At 34.8% G+C, this 18,244-nt stretch overlaps 1 protein-coding gene across 1 annotated transcript; it reads left to right on the plus strand.

Moving 5' to 3' along the window:
* Nucleotides 1-2,276: 2,276 nt before the first annotated feature.
* On the plus strand, nucleotides 2,277-16,623 carry LOC139490207 (uncharacterized). The gene is made up of 5 exons (XM_071277056.1): nucleotides 2,277-2,334; nucleotides 2,774-2,906; nucleotides 4,814-5,427; nucleotides 15,214-15,537; nucleotides 16,275-16,623. Exons 1-5 carry the CDS (start codon nucleotides 2,277-2,279, stop codon nucleotides 16,523-16,525), a joined length of 1,380 nt encoding a protein of 459 aa, XP_071133157.1. The 3' UTR covers nucleotides 16,526-16,623.
* Nucleotides 16,624-18,244: the final 1,621 nt, after the last annotated feature.

Genomic DNA, 18,244 nt, shown 5'->3' on the forward strand with positions numbered 1-18,244 from the left:
GTCCCCGAGGGTATCAGCACCCCAGTAGCCAGTACTGAAGTACTGGCATTTCAGTACTGGCATGAAAATACGGATTTTTTGTGTTATAAAAATTTACTGTTACAAAATGATAGAAATTATTATAAATTAAGGAATGTATCTCCCTCATGCAAAGCACTGATTCCTTTCACGGATTTGGCTATACTTTTTGGACCTTTTGGATTATAGCTATTCATCTTTTATATAAGCTTTGGATTTCAAATATTTTGGCCACGAGCATCACTGAAGAGACATGTATTGTCGAAATGCACATCTGGTGCAAGAAAATTGGTACCGTTAATTTTATTACTACCACTGGGTCGATGCCTCTGCTGGTGGACTATTAGTCCCCGAGGATATCACCACCCCAGTAGCAAGTACTTCGGTACTGGCATGAAAATACGGATGTTTTGTGTTATTAAAATTTACTGTTACAAAATGATAGAAATTATTATAAATTAAGGAATGTATCTCCCTCATGCAAAGCTTTGATTCCTTTCGCGGGTTTGGCTATACTTTTTGGACCTTTTGGATTTTAGCTCTTCATCTTTTATATAAGCTTTGGATTTCAAATATTTTGGCCACGAGCATCACTGAAGAGACATGAATTGTCGACATGCGCATCTGGTGCAAGCAAATTGGTACCGTTAATTTTATTACTACCACTGGGTCGATGCCTCTGCTGGTGGACTATTAGTCCCCGAGGGTATCACCACCCCAGTAGCCAGTACTTCGGTACTGGCATGAAAATACGGATTTTTTTGTGTTATTAAAATTTACTGTTACAAAATGATAAAAATTATTATAAATTAAGGAATGTATCTCCCTCATGCAAAGCTGTCATTCCTTTCACGGATTGGCTATACTTTTTGGACCTTTTGGATTATAGCTCTTCATCTTTTATATAAGCTTTGGATTTCAAATATTTTGGCCACGAGCATCACTGAAGAGACATGTATTGTCAAAATGCGCATCTGGTGCCTGAAAATTGGTACCGTTAAAGTTATTACTACCACTGGGTCGATGCCTCTGCTGGTGGACTATTAGTCACCGAGGGTATCATCACCCCAGTAGCCAGTACTACGGTACTGGCATGAAAATACGGATTTTTTTGTGTTATTAAAATTTACTGTTACAAAATGATAAAAATTATTATAAATTAAGGAATGTATCTCCCTCATGCAAAGCTCTGATTCCTTTCACGGATTGGCTATACTTTTTGGACCTTTTGGATTATAGCTCTTCATCTTTTATATAAGCTTTGGATTTCAAATATTTTGGCCACGAGCATCACTGAAGAGACATGTATTGTCGAAATGCGCATCTGGTGCCTGAAAATTGGTACCGTTAATGTTATTACTACCACTGGGTCGATGCCTCTGCTGGTGGACTATTAGTCCCCGAGGGTATCATCACCCCAGTAGCCAGTACTACGGTACTGGCATGAAAATACGTATTTTTTGTGTTATTAAAATTTACTGTTACAAACTGATAAAAATTATTATAAATTAAGGAATGTATCTCCCTCAAGCAAAGCTCTGATTCTTTTCACAGATTGGCTATACTTTTTGGACCTTTTGGATTATAACTCTTCATCTTTTATATAAGCTTTAGCATGTTTAGATTTCAAATATTTTGGCCACGAGCATCACTGAAGAGAAATGTATTGTCGAAATGCGCATCTGGTGCAAGAAAATTGGTAACGTTAATTTTATTAAGCTTCTTCTTGTAGCTTGCTCCAAAGATAATTGAATTTCTCCGTAGGGTCGAGGACCAATACAGCTGACCTGGAATCTATACCAGTTCCAACACGGAAACAGCCAGTTCATAACACTTTGATAAAATAATCCAACTTTTTCAATACAGATTTGTTCTGAATGCTGTATTACATACATCAAATGTGAATATAGGGCCAATACTTCCAATACGGACTGGCAATGATGTGAATATAGGGCCAATATTTCCAATACGGACTGGCAATGATGTGAATATAGGGCCAATATTTCTAATAAGGACTGGCAATGAATCCTGAATTACATGCACAATATATGTTTACATATAATTCAGGATTCATTGCAAGTCCGTATTGGAAATATTGGACCGGGCCGAAGAGAATTAGGTTATCGGATTTATATGATCAGGACGAAGTCACCAGTATGACACATGCCGTTTTGGTAGTATTGGGGTTGTTTTAATCGTATTATCTAATAAAGTCATATATGAGACAGTTGCACGAAATACAAATGAAGTACCTAAAAATGTTCACATATAATACAATCACCGGAGTCAAGGTAACAAAGAAAGGAAAAATTTCTAGTAACAATTAACGGAGCTAAAAAAAATAATTAGTGGATAATAACAGTCCATAAATTCAAATAATGAAACTTTCGCTATTCGAGACACTGCTGTACCTTAATTTTTGAAATTTTTACCTATTGTTTGGGTTTGCTTTGTTCAAACATTGTTGTTAATATATAAAGGAATTTTATGCGACTGTCGTACAGTGATAGATTAATGCTAGCTATACGACCAGGTTTAATCGACCATTTTCTACGTAAGGAAATGTCTGTACCAAGTCAGGAATATGATAGTAGTTTTCCATTTGTTTGTGCTTTTGATTTTTGCCATTTGATAAATGACTTTCCGTTTTGAAAGTTTCCTAGGAGTTCGGTTTTTTTAAACATGTTTATTAAGATATGTTAATATAAGTCGTTTATGAGTTAATTAAAATTCAATTATTGTCTTCTTGCAACAGGTATTCTTATCGGGTTATCGGAAGAGAGACGGGAAATAAATGATCTGATGATGTCAAAAGAGGAGCCTAACCCCTTGTACTTTTGGCAACTTAGATCGTCGAAACACGACCTGTCTTACCTCAGTCAACACAGGTAGGCATTATCCCTGTGTTTAGACATTGTACAACTGAATCCCGCCTAAGAAACAGGTAGGCATTATACCTGTGTTTAGACATGGTACAACTGAATCCCGCCTAAGACACAGATAGGCATTATCCCTGTGTTTAGACATTGTATAACTGAATCCCGTCTAAGACACAGGTAGGCATTATCCATGTGTTTAGACATGGTACAACTGAATCCCGCCTAAGAAACAGGTAGGCATTATCCCTGTGTTTAGACATTGTACAAATGAATCCCGCCTTAAACACAGGTAGGCATTATCCATGTGTTTAGACATGGTAAAACTGAATCCCGCCTAAGACACAGGTAGGCATTATCCATGTGTTTAGTCATTGTACAAATGAATCCCGCCTTATACACAGGTAGGCATTATCCATGTGTTTAGTCATTGTACAAATGAATCCCGCCTTATACACAGGTAGGCATTATCCATGTGTTTAGACATGGTACAACTGAATCCCGCCTAAGACACAGGTAGGCATTATCCATGTGTTTAGTCATTGTACAAATGAATCCCGCCTAAGACACAGGTAGGCTTGATCCATGTGTTTAGTCATTGTACAACTGAATCCCGTCTAAGACACAGATAGGCATTATCCATGTGTTTAGTCATTGTACAACTGAATCCCGCCTAAGACACAGGTAGGCATTATCCATGTGTTTAGTCATGGTACAACTGAATCCCGCCTAAGATACAGGTAGGCATTATCCCTGTGTTTAGTCATTGTACAACTGAATCCCGCCTAAGACACAGGTAGGCATTATCCATGTGTTTAGACATGGTACAACTGAATCCCGCCTAAGACACAGGTAGGCATTATCCATGTGTTTAGTCATTGTACAACTGAATCCCGCCTAAGACACAGGTAGGCATTGTCCCTGTGTTTAGTCATTGTACAACTGAATCCCGCCTGAGACACAGGTAGGCATTATCCCTGTGTTTAGTCATTTTACAACTGAATCCCGCCTGAGACATAGGTAGGCATTATCCCTGTGTTTAGACATTCTACAACTGAATCCCGTCTAAGACACAGGTAGGCATTATCCATGTGTTTAGTCATTGTACAAATGAATCCCGCCTAAGACACAGATAGGCATTATACCTGTGTTTAGACATTGTACAAATGAATCCCGCCTTATTTACAGGTTGGCATTATCCATGTGTTTAGACATGGTACAACTGAATACCGTCGTGGGTATAAAAAAACTCTGAGGCAGGTACCTGTGCGGAAAAGAGGAGAAACGATTGTAAAGAACACTGCACACCTCTTATGGTCACCGTTACGAAAGGTTGCCAGATGTGACAACTGTTACTCGATAGTGGCATGTTTTCCTGGTCTTTGATCTTTTGTTGTTATTGTTGTTATTGTATTTGGTAGGCGGCTTACTTATGTAGTAAAGTCTTAGATCTTGAAAATAGCAGGATAGTCGTCTGATCTGCACAGTAACTGGGTGTTTCCAATTCCATATCGTAATATTTTAATCAAACAAAGAATGCTGCATGCACAACTCTTCTGGTCTGGTTTCAGAATTCATGTGATTCTCCTTTGATTGGTGTATCATTAAAACTAGTTTTACGAGTTTTCAACAGAGGCGAAAGACACCAAAGGGACATCCAACCTACAAAGTCGAAAATAAACTGCTAACGTAATGACTATATGGGGAAAAGGCCAACAGACAAACAGTTATACACAAATCACAACATAAACATATAATAAGATTAAAGACAGAGTGACACGAACTTTTCCAAAACCTGGGGTGATCCCAGATGCTCCGGAAGGGGGAGCAGGTCCTGCTCCACATGTTTAACATCCGAATACTATATTAACTTTCAAAACTATTTAGACCTTTATTGTATTGTTTAACTTTTATTGTAGTTACGCCGTCTTGTACAACGTTAATGCTCCTCAGCTCTCCTCGATTACAACAGGAACCGAGGTGCTGGATTTTACCCCAACCAGCAATCAGTATGTCAAAATATCATCTATTCAAGATTATGCTACCGCAGGCTTTGTTAATGCAATGACTATCGCGGTTAATATATATTTTACTAGTGAAACACAAAACACGCCGTTAATTCAGTTGTTTGACGCTGCAGGACAATTGACCATAGATATACGACTTACAGGGATTGTTCTAAGTGTATACTATGTAGATAGTAATGGCATTTGGTACAATGGAGAAGTAACTAAACTAAAGCCTGGAGAGTGGTTTCTCGTCGGATTTACGTTTAATATGAAATGGACCGATGACGACCAGGCTGACTTATTCATTGTAAAAGATGGGAAAAAGGCAAGTGCTACTCAAATAGGGATGGGTAAACAAAGCATTACATTGCCTGCATTTGAATCGATTGTGATCGGTGGAGATGGAAGTACGAATTTCCAGGGTGAGATGAACTGTGTACAGTTTTATAATATTGCAATCATAGGACCAACCAGAGACGGTAGTGTAGGACTATGTGACCAGCAAACAGAAACCCCAGACAATGGTATGTATGTTAGTATAAGATAGCAGAAACCCCAGACAATGGTATGTATGTTAGTATAAGATAACAGAAACCTCAGACAATGATATGTATGTTAGTATAAGATAGCAGAAACCTCAGACAATGGTATGTATGTTAGTATAAGATAACAGAAACCCCAGACAATGGTATGTATGTTAGTATAAGATAACAGAAACCCCAGACAATGGTATGTATGTAAGTATAAGATAGCAGAAACCTCAGACAATGGTATGTATGTTAGTATAAGATAACAGAAACCTGAGACAATGGTATGTATGTTAGTATAAGATAACAGAAACCTCAGACAGTGGTATGTATGTTAGTATAAGATAACAGAAACCCCAGACAGTGGTATGTATGTTAGTATAAGATAGCAGACACCTCAGACAGTGGCATGTATGTTAGTATAAGATAACAGAAACCTCAGACAGTGGTATGTATGTTAGTATAAGATAACAGTAACCCCAGACAATGGTATGTATGTTAGTATAAGATAACAGAAACCCCAGACAATGGTATGTATGTTAGTATAAGATAACAGACACCCCAGACAATGGTATGTATGTTAGTATAAGATAACAGAAACCCCAGACAATGGTATGTATGTTAGTATAAGATAACAGAAACCTCAGACAATGGTATGTATGTTAGTATAAGATAGCAGAAACCTCAGACAATGGTATGTATGTTAGTATAAGATAACAGACACCCCAGACAATGGTATGTATGTTAGTATAAGATAACAGAAACCCCAGACAATGGTATGTATGTTAGTATAAGATAGTAGAAACCCCAGACAATGGTATGTATGTTAGTATAAGATAGCAGAAACCTCAGACAATGGTATGTATGTTAGTATAAGATAACAGAAACCCCAGACAATGGTATGTATGTTAGTATAAGATAGCAGAAACCTCAGACAATGGTATGTATGATAGTATAAGATAACAGAAACCCCAGACAATGGTATGTATGTTAGTATAAGATAACAGACACCCCAGACAATGGTATGTATGTTAGTATAAGATAACAGACACCCCAGACAATGGTATGTATGTAAGTATAAGATAACAGAAACCTCAGACAGTGGTATGTATGTTAGTATAAGATAACAGACACCCCAAACAATGGTATGTATGTTAGTATAAGATAACAGAAACCTCAGACAATGGTATGTATGTTAGTATAAGATAACAGAAACCTCAGACAATGGTATGTATGTTAGTATAAGATAACAGACACCCCAGACAATGGTATGTATGTTAGTATAAGATAACAGAAACCCCAGACAATGGTATGTATGTAAGTATAAGATAACAGAAACCCCAGACAATGGTATGTATGTTAGTATAAGATAACAGACACCCCAGACAATGGTATGTATGTTAGTATAAGATAACAGACACCCCAGACAATGGTATGTATGTTAGTATAAGATAACAGACACCCCAGACAATGGTATGTATATTAGTATAAGATAACAGAAACCTCAGACAGTGGTATGTATGTTAGTATAAGATAACAGAAACCTCAGACAATGGTATGTATGTTAGTATAAGATAACAGACACCCCAGACAATGGTATGTATGTTAGTATAAGATAACAGAAACCTCAGACAGTGGTATGTATGTTAGTATAAGATAACAGAAACCCCAGACAATGGTATGTATGTTAGTATAAGATAGCAGAAACCTCAGACAATGGTATGTATGTTAGTATAAGATAACAGAGAAACCTGAGACAATGGTATGTATGTTAGTATAAGATAACAGAAACCTGAGACAATGGTATGTATGTTAGTATAAGATAACAGACACCCCAGACAATGATATGTATGTTAGTATAAGATAGCAGAAACCCTAGACAATGGTATGTATGTTAGTATAAGATAACACAGAAACCTGAGACAATGGTATGTATGTTAGTATAAGATAACAGAAACCTGAGACAATGGTATGTATGTTAGTATAAGATAACAGACACCCCAGACAATGATATGTATGTTAGTATAAGATAGCAGACACCCCAGACAATGGTATGTATGTAAGTATAAGATAACAGAAACCCCAGACAATGGTATGTATGTTAGTATAAGATAACAGAAACCTCAGACAATGGTATGTATGTAAGTATAAGATAACAGAAAAACCCCAGACAATGGTACGTATGTTAGTATAAGATAACAGAAACCTCAGACAATGGTATGTATGTTAGTATAAGATAACAGAAACCCCAGACAATGGTATGTATGTTAGTATAAGATAGCAGAAACCCCAGACAATGGTATGTATGTAAGTATAAGATAACAGAAACCCCAGACAATGGTATGTATGTAAGTATAAGATAACAGAAACCCCAGACAATGGTATGTATGTTAGTATAAGATAACAGAAACCTCAGACAGTGGTATGTATGTTAGTATAAGATAACAGACACCCCAAACAATGGTATGTATGTTAGTATAAGATAACAGAAACCTCAGACAATGGTATGTATGTTAGTATAAGATAACAGAAACCTCAGACAATGGTATGTATGTTAGTATAAGATAACAGACACCCCAGACAATGGTATGTATGTTAGTATAAGATAACAGAAACCCCAGACAATGGTATGTATGTAAGTATAAGATAACAGAAACCCCAGACAATGGTATGTATGTTAGTATAAGATAACAGACACCCCAGACAATGGTATGTATATTAGTATAAGATAACAGAAACCTCAGACAGTGGTATGTATGTTAGTATAAGATAACAGAAACCCCAGACAATGGTATGTATGTTAGTATAAGATAGCAGAAACACCAGACAATTGTTTGTATGTTAGTATAAGATAACAGACACCCCAGACAATGGTATGTATGTTAGTATAAGATAACAGACACCCCAGACAATGGTATGTATGTTAGTATAAGATAGCAGAAACCTCAGACAATGGTATGTATGTTAGTATGTATAAGATAACAGAAACCCCAGACAATGCTATGTATGTAAGTATAAGATAACAGAAACCTCAGACAATGGTATGTATGTTAGTATAAGATAACAGAAACCCCAGACAATGGTATGTATGTTAGTATAAGATAACAGAAACCTCAGACAGTGGTATGTATGTTAGTATAAGATAGCAGAAACCCCAGACAATGGTTTGTATGTTAGTATAAGATAACAGACACCCCAGACAATGGTATGTATGTTAGTATAAGATAACAGAAACCTCAGACAGTGGTATGTATGTTAGTATAAGATAGCAGAAACACCAGACAATGGTTTGTATGTTAGTATAAGATAACAGACACCCCAGACAATGGTATGTATGTTAGTATAAGATAGCAGACACCCCAGACAATGGTATGTATGTTAGTATAAGATAACAGAAACCTCAGACAATGGTTTCTATGTTAGTATAAGATAACAGAAACCTCAGACAGTGGTATGTATGTTAGTATAAGATAACAGAAACCTCAGACAATGGTTTGTATGTTAGTATAAGATAACAGAAACCTCAGACAATGGTATGTATGTTAGTATAAAATAACAGAAACCCCAGACAATGGTATGTATGTTAGTATAAGATAACAGAAACCTCAGACAATGGTATGTATGTTAGTATAAAATAACAGAAACCTCAAACAGTGGTATGTATGTTAGTATAAGATAGCAGAAACACCAGACAATGGTTTGTATGTTAGTATAAGATAACAGACACCCCAGACAATGGTATGTATGTTAGTATAAGATAGCAGACACCCCAGACAATGGTATGTATGTTAGTATAAGATAGCAGAAACCTCAGACAATGGTATGTATGTTAGTATGTATCAGATAACAGAAACCCCAGACAATGGTATGTATGTAAGTATAAGATAACAGAAACCTCAGACAATGGTATGTATGTTAGTATAAGATAACAGAAACCCCAGACAATGGTATGTATGTTAGTATAAGATAACAGAAACCTCAGACAGTGGTATGTATGTTAGTATAAGATAGCAGAAACCCCAGACAATGGTTTGTATGTTAGTATAAGATAACAGACACCCCAGACAATGGTATGTATGTTAGTATAAGATATAAGAAACCTCAGACAGTGGTATGTATGTTAGTATAAGATAGCAGAAACCCCAGACAATGGTATGTATGTTAGTATAAGATAGCAGAAACCTCAGACAATGGTATGTATGTTAGTATAAGATAACAGAAACCTCAGACAATGGTATGTATGTTAGTATAAGATAACAGAAACCCCAGACAATGGTATGTATGTTAGTATAAGATAGCAGAAACCTCAGACAATGGTATGTATGTTAGTATAAGATAACAGAAACCTCAGACAATGGTATGTATGTTAGTATAAGATAACAGAAACCTCAGACAATGGTATGTATGTCAGTATAAGATAGCAGAAACCTCAGACAATGGTATGTATGTCAGTATAAGATAGCAGAAACCTCAGACAATGATATGTATGTTAGTATAAGATAACAGAAACCCCAGACAATGGTTTGTATGTTAGTATAAGATAACAGAAACCCCAGACAATGGTTTGTATGTTAGTATAAGATAACAGAAACCCCAGACAATGGTATGTATGTTAGTATAAGATAACAGACACCTCAGACAATGGTATGTTTGTTAGTATAAAATAACAGAAACCTCAGACAATGGTATGTATGTTAGTATAAGATAACAGAAACCCCAGACAATGGTATGTATGTTAGTATAAGATAACAGAAACCTCAGACAATGGTATGTATGTTAGTATAAGATAACAGAAACCTCAGACAATGGTATGTATGTTAGTATAAGATAACAGACACCCCAGACAATGGTTTGTATGTTAGTATAAGATAACAGAAACCTCAGACAATGGTATGTATGTTAGTATAAGATAACAGAAACCTCAGACAATGGTATGTATGTTAGTATAAGATAACAGAAACCTCAGACAATGGTATATATGTTAGTATAAGATAACAGACCCCAGGACATTAATTGTGTTTAGATAAACCGATAAAACCTTGGCATATAAAAATGAAAATTGACGGGGAAAAAACAATTATCAACAAATCACAACATCAAACTTAAGACAAAGCAAACACGAACCCCTGCGATATATTAGATTTTTTCTACGAAAAAGAGCGCAGACATTATAAGATAGATATCAGTGCCTCAACGACTCATCAGCTGAAATAGGAATACTATAAAATTGTATGATTGCAATTTAAATCCTTCTTTATTTATTTTATTAGCATATTCAAATTTTGTTTTAAATCTGAATTCGAGGCATATTAAATATTTTTTAAAGTGTTGTTTTCATATTTTTATTTTGTCTAGACTCGGTTTAGGACATATCATATTGTATGGAAACTGGTTTATTTTAATTGGCCGATTGCTTTCTCACTGTAGAATCGCTTATATGTCCTTTCATTTATATTCTGACTTGTAAATGTTTAAATTAACCATGACATACAAAGAGTCATGATTATGACAGGTTACTTCATGTAACTACACTCGAGGTTTGACATAAGCTCAGTATATATGGACAGTACCCGGAGTGACTGCCATTAGAGGGGTCCCCTACAGTCATGCTCCAGTAGTTCTCTATATAATCAACCAATTTTTTCCCAAAAAAGGGGGGCAGGGCCACATGCCCCTGTCTAAATCAGCATCTGACAGTTAAGTAAGCATATAAATATTCAATATAAACATTATGTACATATCCCAAGTCACGATCACCCTGTAATTAAGACATTTTTAAAAGGGAAAATAATAATTTGCTCTAGTTATCATTTGCGAAATTGTGTTTAGACTTTAGACACAGTCATTGTTCACCAAAAATACCTGTAGCTAATTTGGTGTTGGCATCCCATATCTTGTTATGTCTTTTCCCAGTTGCAACATTGTTTATGTGAAGACATCTGGTATTATAACATGGTATCTAAAATGTTAAGAAAAAATATTCTTACAAATTCATTATAATTTAATGTAATGCAATATGTACTTACTACATGCAGTGTATTTTATACATTCAACAGTAAAAACAATGATTGTCGATGCAGATTGTGTATACTATTTGGAGTAAAATGATTGTTATTACTTTTTACTTGTAAGCTTTACAGAATTAAGCGATTGACTAAGAGTCATTTTGTTTCTATTACCTGACCTCAGCCCCCATAAGCTGTGTTTGTCCATTTTCAATTAAGCACTATCTTTAATAGTTTTAATTTATCTTTAAATTAACCCAAATGATTTGTTTTATGTTACAAGTCTTTTTTGTACATCAATATATAAGTATACAAAAAATTAAGTGACTTCAAAAAAAGATTGATAGTTTTCCAAATTATTACCACCAGCTTTATTGAATCCGGGTCCATTCGCCCTGATTCATGTTAGCCCTAGTATCTGTTCGCCCTGATACCAGTTCGTCCAGGGTCCATTCACCCGGATTTTTATTTTTTTCTAATTGTTGTCTAGTTGCATTGATTTAAGTATTTGAACAAAATATGTTAAAGTTTGTTGAAAAATTGACAGAATATTTATATTGCCGCAATCAATTGTTACTATTAATTTCAAGCTGAATATTTTATCAAAACAAAACGTTTGTTTTTATTATTAATCCATCAAAAGACAAGTATCACAATAATTAGTGATCCGAATTATTTTTTCTTTGAACAATCTAAAATGATCCTTAACAAGCAATAAACTCTTAAATATTGCAATGTTTCCATAAATATCAAGAATATACATGATATATATACATGTACCATAGAAATATCTGAATAAATTTATTCAACTTCAATTCATATTGATATTTTTATAGTAGGGCGAACGGACTCTATGGGCAAAACTCAGAGCGAACGGACCTAGGGCGAACTTGTCATTAGGGTGAACGGTCCCGATACCAGTTTTATTTCACCCCGTCACTGTCCATTATTCAAGTTGGTTTATAATGCAGATTAGTTATGTATTAAATACAAAACAAAAACGTTTTCTGTAATAATCCTGTGTTTGGTAGAGTTGTTGATATTTTACAAATATTAAATCCTGGTGCAGTCCATTCGACAAATTGATTAGATGCATTATTTTAGTCACAGCTAGACCCAACCTTTATGGTCACTTTAAAAGATGAGATTCCACCATAACCAAGTATTAGAAAGCTACCATTTGATTTTTAGGGGAGGGGGACTAGGATAGAATTTGAAAAAGGCAAGACAAATGTCTTGATTTAAAAAATTCAGAATAGTGAAAAAAGGAAGGATGAAAATCTATAAAAAAAAAAAGAGAGTAGGATATGAACAAATGAAAAAATCCAGATCATGAGAATGGATTTGTAAAAAATAATAAGGCAAGTCAGAGATTACAAATTAAAAAATGCAGGGCATTATAATTCATACTTCTCCTAAAAAAAATCAAATTCTTGTCCAAAAGAGAGGGGGTTGCTATGATGAAAAATTCTAAAGATAAGCGGTTCAACATTAAAAAAAAATTGGGCAGCATAACCACTCGAAAAACACATTTCTCATATATGCATGATCACTTAAAGGTTGGTTGTTTAAAGTTTGTGAATTTGAAGAGAGAGAGCATGTGCAAAAGAAGGTGGGCAGTTCTCCTTATCCTAAAGGAACATCTTCTTCATACAAAGAGATAGAATATAAATGTCTGTGAGTTTTTACCTTGATAATAGCTGACAATCCATATGTCACAATGCCAGATGCATGAGTCAACTGCAGATGTAGTCCACACTTTTTACAACCAGACAGACCCTCTGCAAGAACACCAAGTTATATAGAAATCGTTTAGCTTCTTTTGATACATGCGTTCTGAATTTTTCACAATAGTTTTGAAATTGATTTGTTCCCTTAACATCCACTGACAAATACTATTTCATGCAAATTGAGATCAATAAAAAATAAACACTAGATTGTAAAGGATAGGTTATGCAAGGCGGGGTCGACAAAGAATGTGTACTTAAAATGAGCTTATAGAATTACAACTAAAACAAAATATAAGTTTGTGTCGAAGTTGAAAACAACTGCTCTGCGACGTTTATGGGGGGGGGGTGACATCATTCGCGGATGCATAGGAATGGTCCTTCAAAACGGAAAGAACTTTGTCATCTGTTGCACGTTTTTCACTTCTCCGATCTACTATAGACCCTGCAAAACCTTCCGTAACCGCTCCGTCTGCTTTTTACTCTTAAAACCTTTCACTTTGCGTACCATAATCAATGTAGGTGGCACGGTAGTATTTGCATCCCATAATTTAGGTTGCTCTTTTGTGTACCCTACTTAGGTTAATGTATCTAAACAGTGCGATTGGACAAAATATACAGTATCAACTGAACTTACTTTTCCCAAACTGAGGGATGAATAAGGTGTAGAAAAATATGAAACAATTTTACATACAGATGAAAATGAATTTTTGAGAATTTTTTGAAATTTTGTATTAACTGCACCATAAAAGACCTAAAAGTACTAGTAGTAGTGGCCTTAGGTTTTTAAAAATAGCAAAAAAAGTAAACGGTCATGATACATATTCAAATTCATTTGTGAATAGTAAAATGAAAGTACTTCAGTTAACTGTGAATTTAGAATTTTTCGCAGTGTTAGAAAGTGGTTAAAATTCTAAAAAGGCTATCATTATCCCTTATGGGCCAGGAAATACTACCGTGCCACCTGTAAACAATATCTACCGGCAGACGATTGTTTACATTGCCGACTCACATCCGGGACTTTGAGTAAGTCGTTCTATTTTTATACAACCATTTCTATTTACCTTTTATTAATTTATTTTTGACTAAATGAAAATTTGGAAACAATTATCTCCCTCATGCAAAGCTCTGATTCCTTGCACGGATTTGGCTATACTTTTTGGATCTTTTGGATTATAGCTCTTCATCTTTTATATATATTTTGGATTGCAAATATTTTGGCCACGAGCATCACTGAAGAGACATGTATTGTCGAAATGCGCATCTGGTGCAAGAAAATTTGGTACCGTTAATTTTATTAGTGTACATTTAAACGATAATATTTATCTTCTGCGAAATATGACTTTTTCAGCCATTTTGCGACATCGAAGTCAATCGCGAGTTATCTCCCGTTGACCACTTCCAAATTACGTTAAAATCGTCATAAGAGTACATCCTTAATAGAGATTACCAACAGCAAATACATTTCAAGACTTCGGACTCTATGTGTCATACTGGTTCAGTCAGCACTAGATCACCTGACCATGTATAGATTTCTGCAGTTCCAATATTTCCAACAAATGCGTTCATAGACATAAGAAGATGCGGTAAGAGTTCCAATGAGACAACTCTCCATTCAAGTCACAATTTATAAATTAAAGTAAACACTTATACTTGTACTCAAAGTCTTCAACACGGAGCATTGGCTCACACCTATCAGCATGCTATAAAGGGCCTCAAAAATTTCTAGTGTAAAACCATTTGAACGGGAAAACCAACGATTTAATCTATATAAAAAACGAGAAACGAGAAACACTTATGAAACACATCACAAAGAACTAGGTTTGAACATCAGATTGCATTTCTTTGCTATCCCCACTAGAAAACATTGGTACATTGAAATTAACAACGGCAGCAAGCTCCAAGCGTAGCATTACACCCTATGCAAAAATCCTCTAATGACTTATCTTTATAATCGGTTCTCAAAATGTATTATCAACAATACATTATACCGATAATAATGTAACATGACTTCCATATTCAATGCAATGTGCTTCGTGTATTTTTTCCAGGTGATTTCTCAATAGATTCATTTAACTTACCAATTCTAACCACCGAAGGACCAACAACAACAGAAGAAATAACGACAGAAGAAGCAAGTACCATCGCAGAAACAACATCAAAAACAATAACTACAGAAGCAGCAAGTACCGTCGTTGAAACAACAGAAACCGCAAATACCGTCGTTGAAACAAGAACGGAAGCAAAAACTACAGAAGCAGCAAATATCGTCGCAGAAACAACATCAGAAGCAATAACTGCAAAAGCAGCAAATACCGTCGCAGAAACAACAGAAGCCGCGAATACCGTCGCAGAAACAACATCTTTTATACCGCGTAAGTGCTTTTTTATAACTTTAAATACTTACTTATGTTTAGGTTATTCTACAATTTTATACCATTTCGATAGTTTAATTGAAATGCAGTGGATCTGAATATAAACATTTCAATCTGAATCGTGATTTGTTTTTCTTCTTTTTGAGCACTCTTGTTTATAAATACCTTATTGTGGTATGCATATTTCATATCTTTGGTTCTGTACATGCTAGAAAAAAGTCTAAACCATCAGTGCTCACAAATCGCCTCAAAATAGGAACGTCTTATTAAGTGCATTTATTCTAAAATCTTATATATATATATATATATATCAAAAAGAAAATGTATTAATGATCAAATAAGAATTGTAACATATTCATATTTTGTCCAAAATACTACATACATTTACGTCATTCTTTCGATGGTCGCTCCCATAAATAGATATAGAACTTTAAAATACCAGTCTTATAATTTAGAACCCCAGACGCAATTGCTCTTCGTTGGACTCATCACGGGCGCTCGTTTCAAAACAGTTCAAATGCAAATCAATAACGAGGTTTAAAAGCATTAAAAATGAAGTTCTCAAAAGTTGTCTGTCAAATTTGGCTGATACCATCTCGGCCTTTGGAAGTTAAACATTAGTATTTTCTCAAAATCTTCAAGTAAATGTTTAATAAAGTCTTAATTTACAAGAAATTACCGTAACATATTGAACGTATTTTTGTCATGGGTAACTCAAGACGCTTATCTATTTTTAGACAGAGGACACACTCCGGTCACTGAAAGCTGTTCGTATCTACGAAAACAAGGGAATGATGTCAGTTTATTATATCCACTTGAAACTGTAACTGTGACGTCACCTGAAAGGTCTGTATCAGCTTGCATGCGGGATGTTAGATGCAGTGTCGTCAGTACTACGACAAATCTGTATGGGGAAATCACGTGTAGAATCAGTAACATATCAGATACCACATTTATGCTTAATTCGGTTGTTTATCTGGTAGAGTGATAGAACAATCGTTTAAACTTTTTTGGCAGGTATCTATGTTGAATTTATTTGTAACAATCCAGTATTTGTATTTTACACAAATAAAAATGTTGACTTGATTTGATTTGATATTGAAATTTTGCCTACAAAACTACCTACTTTGCATCGTAAGCACTAAGTCAACATACAAAGTTTTTAGTAGAAGGGTCGATATATCGAATTCGTACACTCATCAACTGGGAGATGAACTTCAGGTTACTGATAGATGCAGTTTAGGACTATGGTAATGGGTAAAGCGCGAGGCAGATAAACCGAAACAGGATACTTTATCTGAATGCACCGATGCGCTTTTTTGTCATGTATTCAAAATCAAATAAATCTGTTTGTACATTCTTACCCTATTTTTTAATGTCTCACTTAGAAACGTGGAATTCACAACAAAACTAGAAATCCCCCATGTACCCGTAAATCATTCACGAAGGAAGAGATTTTAGTGCATCACAAATTTGTCATTCTCTCTTTGGTATAAACAATGTTAAGGACGCTTTTTAGTATGAACATAAAAAAGGGCGATCAACATCTCTAATATTTATACTGTATAACTAAACTTCACAAAAATCCTTAGAAAGAGCGATATATAACAATGACTTTAAATTATTCGATCAAACCTCTTTTGTAAAGTTCATACCACCATGTACGTGCTAAACTGATATCTTCGTTCAAGTTATTATATGGATATGTCTTATACCTGGCTTTCCCAAAAATGTTATTACAAATATAATGCATTCCGAGTAATGTCCTCAAAAATGTACGCCAAACATTATCTTTATTCATCTACTAATATACAATCAAAGTGCAAACATTTCTTAGAAAGACCGTAATATACCTGCTTAATTTTATTTTTTTAATTGCGACGTTTATAAATTTAAAACGAAATAGGTTTGGTATGATAAACAATGAGCTTACAGTTTTCTGTGCCTTCCAAGAATCCTGCGTTTTGTGGACATGTGTCATCTCGGCATGGAAAATATTCTAGCAGCTAAAGAAAGACACTATTAATTCTGTGTTTCTGTGGAAAACTTTCTATTTGGAAACATGGAATTCACAACAAAACTAGGAACCACGCCTATACCCTTACATCATTCACAAAATTGGAAATTTTTGTAAATTACAAACTCGTTCTTTATCTCCTTTGGTACAAACTATAAAAAAAAAAGACGCCTTTAGTATGAATGTTAAAAAAGACGATCAACATCTCTCATATTTTACTGGATATCTACAATTCACAAAACTCCTTAGAAAGACCGATATAAAGCTGGGTCTATCAAGATATTCGACTAAACATCATTCTAAAGTTCTACTATCATCAATGTTTACAGTAAAAGATGACCGTACGAATTATTGTGATGAGGTTTATTCAACTAGTGGTATCAATCAGATATGTAATATCAGGGACTCTGGTGGGATAAACTATCTTTAGCTTTTCGTGTGATAACCGTCACAAGCAGCAGAAGAAGTATATTATGTATAAAAAAATGTAAATAAGTTCGCGCTAAACTAACATTTAAATAAAAATTAATCAAAGGATTTTTCTTATATGCATGTAACTACCTCGGCTTCTCCAAAAATGTTATTTCAAAATATTATGCATTCCGGACGTACGCCAAATATTACTTTATTCCACTATACAATCAAATTGCAAAAATTTCTTAGAAAGACAGTAATATGTATGTTGAATTT

The sequence above is a fragment of the Mytilus edulis genome, chromosome 9 (genome assembly GCF_963676685.1).
Source record: "Mytilus edulis chromosome 9, xbMytEdul2.2, whole genome shotgun sequence".
NCBI lineage: Eukaryota > Metazoa > Mollusca > Bivalvia > Mytilida > Mytilidae > Mytilus > Mytilus edulis.

Bases quoted from the DNA above. Each gene is read 5' to 3' on its own strand.
- LOC139490207 (XM_071277056.1), top strand. From the start codon at position 2,277: ATGTTCACATATAATACAATCACCGGAGTCAAGGTAACAAAGAAAGGA. The intron at 5,428-15,213 runs GTATGTATGTTA...TATTTTTTCCAG, and splicing joins AACAGAAACCCCAGACAATG to GTGATTTCTCAATAGATTCA. The intron at 15,538-16,274 runs GTAAGTGCTTTT...ATCTATTTTTAG, and splicing joins AACAACATCTTTTATACCGC to ACAGAGGACACACTCCGGTC.